Here is a 13,493-nt window from a genome sequence, read left to right on the forward strand (position 1 = left end):
GGAGTGCTTGTCTTTGCCCAGGGTTATGTTTTGTAGTTTAGTAAAATATCTGGCTGAGAAGCAGAAGGAATTATTTCATTTGTGTTACAAAACTTCAAAACTGAGAAGCAAATTTACTAGTTAGGCTTTTGTTGAATCATTGTGGGAGACTGTTTAATCTCATTTTCAATATTGTTACAGTGTAACCATTTCATAGCTTGTCTCAGAAGTCTGTGGGCTCTTACTGTATCATTTAAAGAGCACTGCTCTGTCATCTAATACACGGTTTTCTTTTGCAGAAAAAGCAGCAGCAGCTAATGAAGATGAAGTGCAAAAAGCAGATGTATCATCTACGGGTCAGAGTGTCATCGACAAGGATGCACTTGGACCAATGATGCTTGAGGTGACGAGCACAAAATTCTTTTATTTAAGCCAGTTCTGCTCCCCCTAGGATGAAGAGCAGTGTACTGAAACGAAAGACAGAGGTTACTGTAAAACAATGATCAAGAGAGACAAACTATCCTGGCTACTTAGGATTATGTCATTTAAGAGCAGGCAGTGTATTTCTATTGGATTCAGTGGTGAAACTCTTTAACTTGGGATGGGGAGAGGCAGAGAGGGAATTCAGCTGTTCTGTAATGCAGACAACTTGAGGGGTTTCATTTGGGTGCCTGCATGTGCATGTTGTATTTGTTCTAAACCACGACAGATTTGGAAGACTTGTTGTACCAAAACATTGACATACATATAAAGTAGTATACAAATTAATAATGCTTCCTCTAAAATTCCATGTCATTGCTATAGTGTTTAATGGTTTTTCATTTCAGCACTTGCGGCATGACTCTTCCTTCTAGAATGATAGTAATCTAGGGGATTTTTTCAAGCCGTGTGTTTCAGTTTGTTCAGTTAAGATTTCTGTCTGATTTATTGTTGTTTTGGTACCCCAAAAGGCTAAAACCTGGCTTCTGAATATCTCAGTAGTAATGTTTGGTAGGTATGTTATCTGGGATCCTAATGTCATATCCTACTGTCCTTTGGCACTACTGCTTTATCTGCTTAAGCTCACTTGCAAACCGTTAAAAAACGCTGGGCTTTATCTGTATGGACAAATAAACGTTACTTCAGATGAAAAAAAACCCAACCCACAAACTCTGTATCAAGCTAAAGGAACCACCTCTGGCAGAGGCATAATTATTCCGTCATTTCTGAATGTTGCAGGAACAAGATGCCTGTTGTAACAGTTCTAAGTATTTGCATTGGTTTTCATTATTTGTTAGATGAATACATAGTTTTCTGTACTATTTACAAAATAGAGGCTCCAAAATCACAGTGCTAAACATAAGGAAGATTAGGCAGGTTGGAGTGAAACTTTCTTCTTTGAAAAATGGGGGTAACAAATTGATTTAATTTAACATTTATTGTATGTGCTTGCTGAATTTAATGTTGTTCTTTTTGCTATCATACAAGGTTAAACATCCATCTTTTACATTGCTATGTTAAAATTTGTCTTTCACTTCCTATTAATTTAATTGTAAGTACCTGTTCTAATCACAGGAAAAATAATACGGATAAGGTGATTTTTTTCTTCTGGCTTATCTTGCATGATTGGCTATTGCAGCAAACATGACATGTAAAATCACCTGTCTGTTCTGTCATTCAATTTAATTTCTTTTTCCTGTGCACTAAAACCATTGCATATTAACAATGAAAGATTGTGGAAATAAATTAATAAACTGTGGTCCTTTTGCACCAAGAAACTTGAAGGGACTGAAAGTTGTTAGATGTTTGCTGTGAAAAGACTACAGATACTTTTTGTGTTTTTATCTCCTTAAGGAAATGCAATTAAGTTATTTAATCGTGACAGAACCCCTTTATACAGCCTTTTAAAAAACTTGCCCTTTTCCATTGCCAAATAATAATAGAAGTGAGAATGTTGATGAACAGTTTATTAGTTGATTTAGTTTAGAAATGGAATTGTATTTTTTTAATTAAAGAAGAGAACTAAGGAATCCTCAAAATAGTGAGTGTTTCCAGCTGAAGAGAGTGAGTAAAATTCATCATGAAGCTGCCTCTGAGGAATATTTTAGCATATTCCATGTTTAAAGCAGAAAGTAGATAGCAAGAAGGGGTAAAAAAAAGTCAAGAGCAGTGACAGCAGCTCAAGAACACAGATTTATTTTCCATTCCAGTACATCACCCAAAATAATATCTGTTCTCTTGTTTCCTCTTCCAGCAAGTTGCCTGTTTATTTGTTCCCCCATTGTACCAATAGCTCTGAAGAAAAGCACGCTGGCCTTCATTACTGCTCAGTTTATTGTGGTGATTTACAGCTGGGGAAAGAATTTAGAAATTATTGCAAAAGTGGAAGCTTCTCAAAGATTTAAGAGGCTTGGTACATTAACTTGCTGAAAAGCCTGCTGCTTACCTACAAGGTTATTTTATTAATAGGATTGAAAGAAAATGGGAGACTGCCATATAAGGCCCCATGTTACTCTAGGCTCAGACAACCACTGCTGTGGTTAGCTCAGGAAGCAGCTGTGAGGAAACAGCACAGAGCCCTTCCTTGCCAAAAAAGTTGCTGTAGTAGGGAATAGTAGGGAAAACTGAAGATTACTGTGAAAAGTCAGTAACTTTCATGACCTTTTGCTTGCCCATCTCTACCTTTGAAAGTTTTCACCTTAGGACTCTGATAAATATGTGCTGTGGCTATGCTTTTGTGATCCCTTTGAATTGATGTAAGCAGGATGGTTCAGCCAAACCTATACCCTTCTGCCAACTCTAAACACCACGTGGTCTCATGGTGGGCCAGTTCAGGGGACTGATGTGGCTACCCTCTTTTTTTTCTTTTTTTCTTGCATTAGTTTTCAGCCAACTCAGTTCTTTGGTCTAGCTCTTCATATCTTCAGACAGTACAGGGAGCTGTCATGGTGCTAAGAGGACTTAACCAAAGAGTTTGTTTTCTTTGGCATCAAGCAGTGATGAAATGTGGTGTAAAACGCCAGTCCATAGCAGAAATAATGATACAAAATTGTATTAGAGCCTCGATTAATTAAATCTTGTAAATCACTGCTAGTTAAACTAAATGCTAGTCAGCAGCTAAATGTCAGGCATGTTACAAAAGTACATGGAAAGAAGGTAGCTTTCCAAAGAAAGTAAATTAACAAGAGGAACCAAGAATGATCAGAAACAAGAAGGTGGCAATGATCAAATACAAAGTCAGGGGTTAAAATGGGTGACAGTGAACCGGAGGAAAAAAGGTCCAGTTTATCTTAACTTAGAGGCAGTCAGAAAAAGCATATATGTGTACATTTATTTGTGGGTTTTACTATTTTATAATTTAAAAATAGGACAAACAAAGCATTTGTCAACCACTCTGCTTGAATGTTGTGCTTTCACTGTGCCTCCCCTTAAGCAGAGGGGAGTATCTTAGTTTGGGAAGGGCTTCTGTAGTTTGTGTAGTCCAAACTTCCACAGCAAGCAAGTCCAACTCAGGTCCAAGTCACGGTGAAGTCTTGACTATCCCTGGGGAAGGAGATGTCACAGCTTCTCTGGGCAGCTTCCTCCCATGTCTGACCACCTCCATGGTGATTTTTTTTTTTCTTGTATCTCCATGAAGTTTCCTGTCTTGCACCCTGTGTCTGTGGCGTCTCACCCTTCCCTTGTGAACTCCTGAATAGAGCCTGTCTTCTCCTTAGCCTTCTGCTAGGTGGCCAAAGAAAGAAATAAGATCTCTCCTTTGCCTTCTGTTTTGTACTGTCTGGATTTTCTAGCTGCTCAGTAGTATACAGTATTTTTAATAAGTATCTGTAGCCTGAGGACTTGGGAAGGGCCTACTAAGACCAACACACAAGCTGCACAGTATACAAGTTCAGTCATCTCAAAAATGCCACATGCCTGTATACACTTGCTATGGCAGCTCCTCCTTGTTAGGCTGTTTTGCAGTGAGCTGAGTTCTGGTTTAGTATGGGTCCACTCATTTTTAATTAACCCATAATGAATCATGAGTTGCTTGCTTTTCTGACTTGTTTCTGTCCCTGAAAATGTGATAACTAACAACTCTTCTGGTCATTCCCACCAATCCTTAGAGAGGTGAATAAATCAGGCAAAGCTGCAGAAGTCTATAGGGATTACGTGTTGGTTGAATGCTCAGACCAAAAGCTTTGGTGCTTTAAGTTTAAATTTATCCTCCTTTATCTGCTCATATGACAGAAAGTTACAGACATGTATTCAAAAATATTTCTACCATGGACAATCATGCTTCCACTTTAAGGAAAAGAACATTTGCTTGAGAAGTTGTCACTGACACTCAAATTTTTACGTTACCCTCATCAGGTAGAAGTGATGTAGTATCTGGCGTAGGCTTCAGATAACCTACAGCAGGTATCTTGGAAAGAATGCTACAGCTAGGTTGTCACTGTCACAGGAGATAAGGGGGAAACCAATCAGCAGAAATTACTAATTTAGACACTTCCTCACAGAAACTGTTTCGTCCTTTGGAATACCATGGAGCTGAGTTGAAGAGGTAAAATTCTGGTTCCTGTTCCCTGGATCATGTGTGGACTGAATTAAAATGATAAATAATAATAAATAGAAATATATAAATAATCAAATAAAACCATGAAAGTAGTCCTGGGAGTAGGGACTAAAGCTGCCCCATGGTTGCTGCTCACTGCCTGCTCTCAGCTCCCTTTGCCCTTCTCTGCTTTTAACTCCTCACGTTCTTGGCTGCATGGGGCCTCACTTCTATGAAGATGCATTGCTGTGGACGTGGACAGAGTCTTTCTCTGCTTTTATGCTAGTGTTTTCCTTGTCTTATGCCAGCACATCTTGTGGTATTTTCCTGGGATCAGTCTCCCTGTGCTGCATAGAGGAGTGAACAGGCTCTGGGTTTAGCAGAGTCAGCTTCTGGTCCGGGTTTCCAACTTCGTAGGCAGGCAGATAGGTCTTTTCTTTATGTATGTATGTTTGTTTGGGTGGGTGGTGGTGGTTTGTTTACAGGTGTGGGTTTCCTTACTTTGCAAGGTGTGCACCTTTCTGTGCGTTTACACTAGTTTGGTGTAACTAAGATTAGATGCTCAATCTGAAATGTGTCCTTTGCTATTACAGACAAGAATATAAGAACCATAAGGATGGATGCAGAAAGATTCAGCCTTGTCTTCTGAAGGAATTATTAATTTTCTGGATATCTTGGTGTCAATCTGATTGTTTAATATTGTGTTTCTCTCTCTTTCTTTCTATGCTTCCCCCACCACCCTTTAGGCGCTAGATGGGTTCTTCTTTGTAGTGAACCCAGAGGGTAATGTTGTGTTTGTTTCTGAGAATGTGACACAGTACCTAAGGTACAACCAAGAAGAGCTGATGAACACAAGCATATATAGCATCCTGCATGTAGGGGACCACAATGAATTTGTCAAAATCCTGCTGCCAAAATCTTTAGGTATGTATCTTTTCCTCATATCATACTATTACTTGTTCAACTTTGGTTTCATAAGTCAGCATTTCAGTAACTTAAGTTAATGTCCTCCCACTAGTTACAGTTGCATCATATACACTCTATTTATTTTTAATGTATCTATAAGTTTTATGAATTATTAATAATATTCTCAAAAGCATCCTCCACTCTTTTCAGATTCTTCTTTGTTAAAATTACTCTTAGTAGCTCATGTTAGCTGATATTTTTAATGGATCTCCAGAACGAATCACTAAAAGATAGCATTAGCTCTGTGAACTCTCTGTTACTTCTCTGTCTAGGCTGGTTATTCTAAGAAAATGACCCAAGAAAGGGGCAATATAAAATAAAAATCAGAAAACTCCTTATGCTAGGATTTTTATTTCAGTGTTTTTAGTCTCACCAGTATTTACTCTTATCTTTCAAAAACCATTTTTGTTAGTTGCAGCCATTTTTAGATTCATATTAACATTGGTTTTAATGTCACTGAGTTTTGGAGGAGGTGAAAAGAATAGAGAAAGTCAATAGTGGGAACCTCATTTACTCACAGCAGTTTAAAAAGTATTATGCAGTTCCCTTCAGCATTTTATGACTTTGCTTATAAACCCCTGAAGAATTAAAAATGTAAATGGCTAAACCCCATAAATTACTGCCTTTATTGCATTTTATGACTGAAAAGGGCAAGTGAAGAGTATTTTAAATATGACCCTACTATTTGCTTATGTGTTGTTACATTAATTTGCTCTGACTGATGTCCAGTACCTATATTTGTGCATCTCAGGATTTTGTTTCCTTTTTTACTTAAGCACTGTGTTAGGCTTTAGTTTTATCCATCAGTGCACCCAGGTCATTCTCATCCCTTCAGTCTTTCCCACTGTAGCTGAGACTATGTATTTCAATGTATTCCTGATTGCATTGCTTCCTGTTTTTATAAATATCTATTGCTTCCTTTTCTTTCTATTTCTAATCTGGTCACAGATTTTTATACAATGCTGCAGTCTCTTTTGTGTTAATCACTTCTAAACTCAATGGACAGATCCTACATACTACTCTATTTCTTCCAGGCATATACATTAACTTGATCTACCCAGTAGACTTTTCACTGTGCTGTATAACTTTTATATTTAGACTTTGATCCTTCATTTCTACTACGTCATTTGAAAAAAAAAAACATCCAACCTGATAGCTGAACAAATTGGCAGTGCTCTTAAAATATGAGAATTTTACAAATTACCTTGTTATGTGCTGGTTTGGGCTCTAATATTAAAAATAGGCTGTTGTTTTAAAATCAGCTTATTTCAAGCAACTTGATTAATTTCCTGTGGATAAGCAGCAGAAATGACTGCTAGCAGATTTATCTCACTGTATGCTCTTTGCTTTGCTCAGTAAACGGGGGATCTTGGTCTGGTGACACTCCTAGGCGTAACAGCCATACCTTTAATTGTCGGATGCTGGTAAAACCTCTTGCTGATTCTGAAGAAGGCCATGATAACCAGGAAGCACATCAGAAGTATGAAACTATGCAGTGCTTTGCTGTTTCTCAACCAAATTCCTTCAAGGAGGACGGTGAAGGTAATTACCACTTTCAGTTGGTGTTAGTATTTTCTCTTTCCATGCTGTTGCGGGACAGCAGTTTTGGTGCAGTTGATAAAGTGAGGTAAAGTTGATAAAATGGCTTCTGAATCCTGAGAAATGGAAAAATCAGTTTTAGTTTAGTTTTACTGTAGAAGTGTACATTCATCTTGGATTATGAGTGTATACAATTGATTGCCCCCAGTATCATTTAAATTGAGAGAAACTCTGTTTACCTTAAAGAGAGATCCTAGTTTTATGTAATTGTAAGAAGAATGTAGCTGACTGGGAGGAAAGTTTCAGTAAGCAATTTTTTGAGTTCTTAGAATTTGAAGACAATTGTGGTTCACCATTTCCTTTACCATTTACTACTCCAGTAGGTAAATTTCCTCAGATTGTATTTTAAGAATTCAGATAAGTGAAAATGGCTTATTATGAAGCTGCTTTCTCAGGGACACCAAGGATTTGGGGCATGTTTAAGAAATGTGGCTTAGAAGGTACAAAATGGTGAGTGCTGAAGTAAAGTGTTCTCTCTCTGTGCAGTATATTCAATTTTATTACTTATCTCCTGAGTGGTTGAGCTGTTACAGGCATATGTATAAACACGTCCCAATAATTATGGGCTGTGGTGGAGCCCTGATAATTTTACTTCTGAGAAGGAAAACAAACCTACCTGTCCTGTATTGTTTAATGTTGTAGGAAGTAATGAAGATGTAAAACCTCTGAGTTGTATCTATCTATCCTTTTGTAGGAAAAAAATCTGTTATTTTAGTCCAAAATATTTAAGGAAATTTTTTTAAACTCTGATTTCTTTGTGGAAATAAAATCTTCATGTTCTATACAAATTACTGAAGTAATATTATTCTTTAAGATTTGCAGTCTTGCTTGATTTGTGTTGCAAGAAGAGCTCCAATGAAAGAAAGACCACTTCTTCCTTCATCAGAGAGCTTTACCACTCGCCAGGATCTACAAGGTATTGTGAAATAGGAGTTTTCATATCTCTTTTTTTTCCCTCATGGGGAAATTACTGTAACAAATGTTTTATCTAATATCAGGCAAAATAACTTCACTGGACACAAGTACCATGCGAGCAGCTATGAAACCCGGCTGGGAGGATTTGGTGAGAAGATGCATTCAGAGGTTCCATTCGCAGCACGAGGGAGAAATATCTTTTGCCAAGAGGCATCACCAGGAAGGTTAGGTTTCATATTTTTAGCACTTTCTATATTTAAACTGTTTGTCACTTGTAGCTCTTGGTTGTGTTCTCTTTGTTATGTTGACATGGAACAATCTAGGACAACTGGCAGTCTTTTTCAAGCTGATTTGCCTAACACACTGATGGCTCTCCCTAGAGAGGTTTTTCACCTTTCTCCCTGTTTGTTATAACCTGCTTGTTATAACCGTACCACATTGGAGGATGCGTTAAATCTTCAAATTGTTGCAGTTATTTTAGAAAGAAAGACCCTTGTATGTTGCCCACTGAAACATCCACTACCCCCTATTCTTCAGAACCTCAGCTCACACATTGCAGTTCATTGACCTGTATTCCTTTTCTCTACAAAAATGGACTTTTACTGCCACATTTCCTGTGAAAAACACTCAGTGTGAATTACCAAAGATACAGCACTCGTGCTATCTGGAAACCTACATTGTTGTACTGTATCTAACTGATTAAGTGTTGTAGGATACACCACAAGCACATCTACTAGGTCAAGATTATGGTAGGTAAGAGGTAGGAGAGTACTTCACTGTGAAAGTTCCCCCTGAGGTTTCTGCGATAGTGACTGGGTGGGGATTTTTGTTTTCATAAGACCTGCTAATTCTGGTAAGAAAGATCCAAATTACTAAAAACAAATAACCCTTTATAGTCTACAGGAAAGTCCTTTCAAAACCAATGGGGAGTAACTGGAACATTTCCAGTGCGGGAACATCATTCTTTGGGCTCATATTTGTAGAACAGGGTTTACAGCTGGCCTGTAACAAATAGTTGCCGAGGTCATTAAACCACTAGCACAGCGTCTTGGAAGCTAAATTGTAACTGGAATCTCAAGCTATTCCATCAAATGTAAAAAACAAACAAACAGCCTTCAGTCATGCAACATTAGTTAACTATTCTTGAATATTTTCTGCTTTCACAAAACCTTCAGATTTCATGTTTGGCATGTGGGAGCACAGAAATACTGTGATAGTTTATATAACAGCTTTTGGGGTTTAAACCATAGGGTGCTAAAAGCTCACAGCCTTATGCTGTGATTTCAGACAAGAGTTGAAGAAGGTAGCATGCAATTAAAGTTGTTGTAGGGGTTTAGAGAGCAGTTAGAGGTAAGGACCTGTCTGTGACAAAGGTGATTTAGGAGTTTCTGTTGTGGCATCCAGCCATTTGTTATTTCAGTCCTCTTCAAATGTTTCCTGACCAAATTAGCAGCTCTTACATTCAGGACCGAGATTTGAGTGGGTCGTTTCTAAGCTTTCTGTGAAGTGATAAAAATATACGTCTTTTGGAGTTTATACTGTGTCATTTTGCAGGAGAGGCTTAGTTTAAATGAGGGGGCTCTTTGCTTCTTGTGGCAGTGAAGAGAGTAAATGATAAAAGGAGGAGGAAAAACCTCTGGAATTGCTTCACTGCAAAGGATCCAGCACTGAAGAGGAATAATGACTGAAATAATGGCCTGTAGCATGAAGACGAAAAACAGGGCATCTCTTGGGCAGTAGCATCTTTGCACTTGACTGTGGAACCTCTTGCCTTTTTTTTTTTTGTCGTCACAATTTGAGAACAGAAGCGAAGAAAGTAATGGTCTCTTACATGTAATTTAGTGTTACAGTGCAAGGAAAAAGTCAGCATTAGCTTGATAAACAACAAAAACTACAAAGCTTTTGAAATAACTCTCAGAGTAAAGTGCAAAATGTATGGTGAGTTTTTATTGGCCGCAATCAGAAAAATAGCATTTCCTCAAGAGGAATAAGGAAACATTCTTGTTTGCTTAAAGAATTAGTTTGGAAAATGATTTAAGTAGAGATTTCACTTGTATCCTGTTGGCATTGAGTACTGGAATTTCCTGATGTGGTATATGCTAAAGTTAAGAGCTTTGGACCTTCTGGTGCCCAAAGGTTACACTGAGACAATGACATACCTAACAGTGAAATTTTGCTTTGTATTGTTTCACAGTTGTAGCTTTTTGTTTTTCTTTACGTTTTTACTCTGAAAAGCCCCTTCTGGTTGTTTAAATTGTGCTTCCTGTTTTCTCACTGCCTAAATAATACTTTAAAACCTTGCAGAACAATATATAACGGTGGGGGGGACAGGGGAGGAAAGCTATCATAACCAGTCCTGCCAGGCTGAAAATCTGGGAGCTCTGTAGAGGAAACTGTTTAATAAAGCCACACTTGGAAAACCATGTCATTTCATTACAACAGGAAATATTAAAAGACAGGCAATGAAAAGAAGATCAAATGATACTATTAATTAAAAAAAGGAAGAAAACCAAAACCACAGAAAATGTGTATGTATGAAAAAATAGGAAATTAGAAGTATTTGTAGTACTTAATTTCTATTTTTTTCCTAAACAATTACATGAAAATTCTGAAGTTAAGTATTTCCCTCCTGCCATATCTGCAGTCCTAACAAAATAGTTTTGGGGCTAGGAATTGAAAATTATCAGACTTGTTTCACTGATGACAAAGTAGAATAAATGTTTGGAGATTTGCTTTTCCATAATATGATTTTCATTTTTAATTAAAGAAATGTCAGAGGGGTTTACAGAAGTCAGAGAACTGAATTTGTTGGAGTTCAGATTTACACTGAAACCTTAAGGGCTGCAAAATATTTGTAGTGAAGTATACCCCAAACCTGAAGTGCAGTCATATCAAACACTGGGGAAGGATTGGACAGTTTTGTTTAGGTAATTGTATTTTAGGTAATTTGAGCTGTAAATTTTTGTATTTGTCCTTTTAAAAAGTAATATTGTCTTGTTCCAGTTCTTCTTATTTCTAATTGTTCCCATGCAGGAGTTCTATGTACTTTTTAAATTGAAGAAGTAATGAGACTAACTGTTACAAGATAATTTAAGCAGGCAATAAGGAGGAAAAGATACAGGCTAATGGAAACAAATGATCTAGAAACTAAAAGCATTTATATTAATCATCATGATGTAGATGATACAGATGAAAAAATATGTGAAGAACAAAAGGATATAGACACATACTTGACGAAAAGTGAAATGGACATGGAGGACTTCTTGATCCACTCCAGAAATACTCTGTATTTCATATTACCAGTCCTACTATTGCTGTCACTCCTTAGAGGTTTTCTTTTGATCACCCTGCAGTATGTGGGATCCTTTATTTTATATGCATCCCATCTGTTTATTGTCAAAATTTTTCTTCTGGTTGTTGTTGTTATTGTTTGGTTTATGTTGTTTTTTTAGCTACCTGTGCTATAGTTTCTCAATAATTTAATTCTCTTATTTTGCTTGCTTGCAGTGCTGAGGCAGGGACTAGCGTTCAGTCCTGTCTATCGGTTTTCCTTGTCTGATGGCACTATCGTTTCTGCCCAAACGAAGAGCAAGCTCATCCGTTCTCAGACGACCAGTGAACCTCAACTTGTAATCTCCTTGCATATGCTTCACAGGTAATCCTGACCCGTTCGTTACACCCACACTCTGCAGAGAGACAGAGAGAGCACGAAGTTGCCAAAGCAAAGAAATTGTTTAAGGCTGATAGACATTCAGTGGACCTAGAACTGATAGCATGAAAACAAAGTTAGGTTTTTTAAATCAATGCTTATAGCAAGAAAAGACTGTAAGATTATTTCAGGATTTAGAAATGGCATACTAGATTTTCACATCAAGATCTTCCATGAAAGATACAACATTTCCTTTAATCTCATGTTCTTCATTTCAGTATTTTAATTTCTTGTATTTTCCATAGTAGACACAAGAAACTTTCCAAATGTAATTAAATCTAGAAAACTTTGAAGGATTCAATTCCTGTAGTTCACAGTCATGTTGGGCCTGGGTCTTCTTTAAAGAGTACGTTATGATTATTACAACTGCGTTTTAGACAAACTGCATATTTTAACTTTCCATCTCTCTTCCTTCGTTTTCTGGTGCTTGGACTGGTGCCTTTCATATGTCCAATTCAGAGAAACGCCACCACTGTTAGTTTTTTTAAAAAACGGGCACAGGCAATGATGTGTTGAAGTCAAGGATAAGTAATCACTGACCTCAGAAGTTCAGTGTAAAATTTGAATTAGTTCATTGCATGTCCTGGTATGTTTGTGTCAGATTTTGGTTTAGGCTTTATTTGCTGATTATAGTTATAATGTTGTTTCCCTGTATCTACAGTATCACTTTTTTGAGAGGAAGAAAACAGCTCTAAATATAATTGGAACTGAAACCATTTTACAGAGATTGTAGATTTGAAAATTTACCTTACCAAAAACTGTCTGAAATTTTTCTTTGGATTGCTGACTATACTTGGTATTTCATGAACTGCTGAATTTTAAAAAGCACCATTAAGTTAAAAATGGTACTTGCAAATGTTCTTGCTCCCTTTTTTAGCAGAACACTGGTACAATTGTATTTGTAATGATGTTTAAAAAATCCACCTCTCTTTTTAATGTTGTTCACCTTCACCTCTATACCTAAGGTAACAAATACAGAGTAACAAGCTTCACTACTCTGTGTGCTTCAGTTCTTTCACTTCCCATGCTTTAACAGAATGCGAAGGTTTATCTGCACTTGTCCTGTGCAAGTAGGAATGGTTTTGTCTCATTGAAAATACATACTGGGAATGTTCCATTAGTATTTGGTTTTGGAAGTTCAGAGTTAATTTGATTTTTCTTAGAAGCTGGTTTTTTTTTCCCAATCTACTAGACTCTGTCTCTTCTATAGATTTTAGCATCTGGGAATATGTCTGTTTTTTCTTATTTAAGTTTTAGCACAGAAGTAAAAAGTATATCACATCCTCCCATAAACTAAAATCTGAGAAGATAAGTGATCTCCAAGTGCTCTCACAAGAGACTTTTCTGTGTGTGTGTGTGTGTGTGTGTGTGTGTGTGTGTTTCTGTTTCTCTGACTCTTCTTCTCTTTCCTCTATCTTATAGCCTACATCTCTAAAATATGAGTTTCAGCTCCTGTGTGTGTGGCTTTTTTTTCTTTCTTCTCCTCTTTTCCTAAACACCCATGCAGGACTGGATTGCTCACAGACTGTTCCCATTCTGAAGCAGTATCCAGTAGTTCTCTTGGCTCATGTGCCGGTTTGGAGCAGTATCGAAATACTCTGGCAGAGCAAAAATGTGACTTTTTTAAACTTTCCTTTCACTATGAATAGCCCACTCCAGGCTTGTGTTGGGGCTAACTTAGAGAAATTCAAAACTCCAGCAAACAGCTGTACACAGCTGTCTTGTAAAACATGTATTTGTTTGGGTTGTATGTTTCAGATGAGACTTCTCTCAGTTCTAGAAGTTATTGCAGAAGTAGTGCAGAACTGTAGG

The 13,493-nt window shown here is 37.3% G+C and overlaps 1 protein-coding gene across 1 annotated transcript in view; it reads left to right on the forward strand.

Moving 5' to 3' along the window:
- Positions 1 to 278: 278 nt before the first annotated feature.
- Positions 279 to 13,493, forward strand: part of NCOA2 (nuclear receptor coactivator 2) — a gene marked incomplete at both ends in the record, with an annotated part of 47,128 nt that continues 33,913 nt past the window's right edge. Inside the window, 6 exons of the mRNA XM_010191249.1 lie at positions 279 to 382; positions 5,239 to 5,416; positions 6,815 to 7,000; positions 7,872 to 7,973; positions 8,056 to 8,196; positions 11,480 to 11,627. Coding sequence (XP_010189551.1) covers positions 279 to 382; positions 5,239 to 5,416; positions 6,815 to 7,000; positions 7,872 to 7,973; positions 8,056 to 8,196; positions 11,480 to 11,627 — 859 coding nt within the window. The remainder of the gene's footprint in view (positions 383 to 5,238; positions 5,417 to 6,814; positions 7,001 to 7,871; positions 7,974 to 8,055; positions 8,197 to 11,479; positions 11,628 to 13,493) is intronic.

This window comes from Mesitornis unicolor, unplaced genomic scaffold (genome assembly GCF_000695765.1).
Source record: "Mesitornis unicolor isolate BGI_N332 unplaced genomic scaffold, ASM69576v1 scaffold4419, whole genome shotgun sequence".
Classification (NCBI taxonomy): domain Eukaryota; kingdom Metazoa; phylum Chordata; class Aves; order Mesitornithiformes; family Mesitornithidae; genus Mesitornis; species Mesitornis unicolor.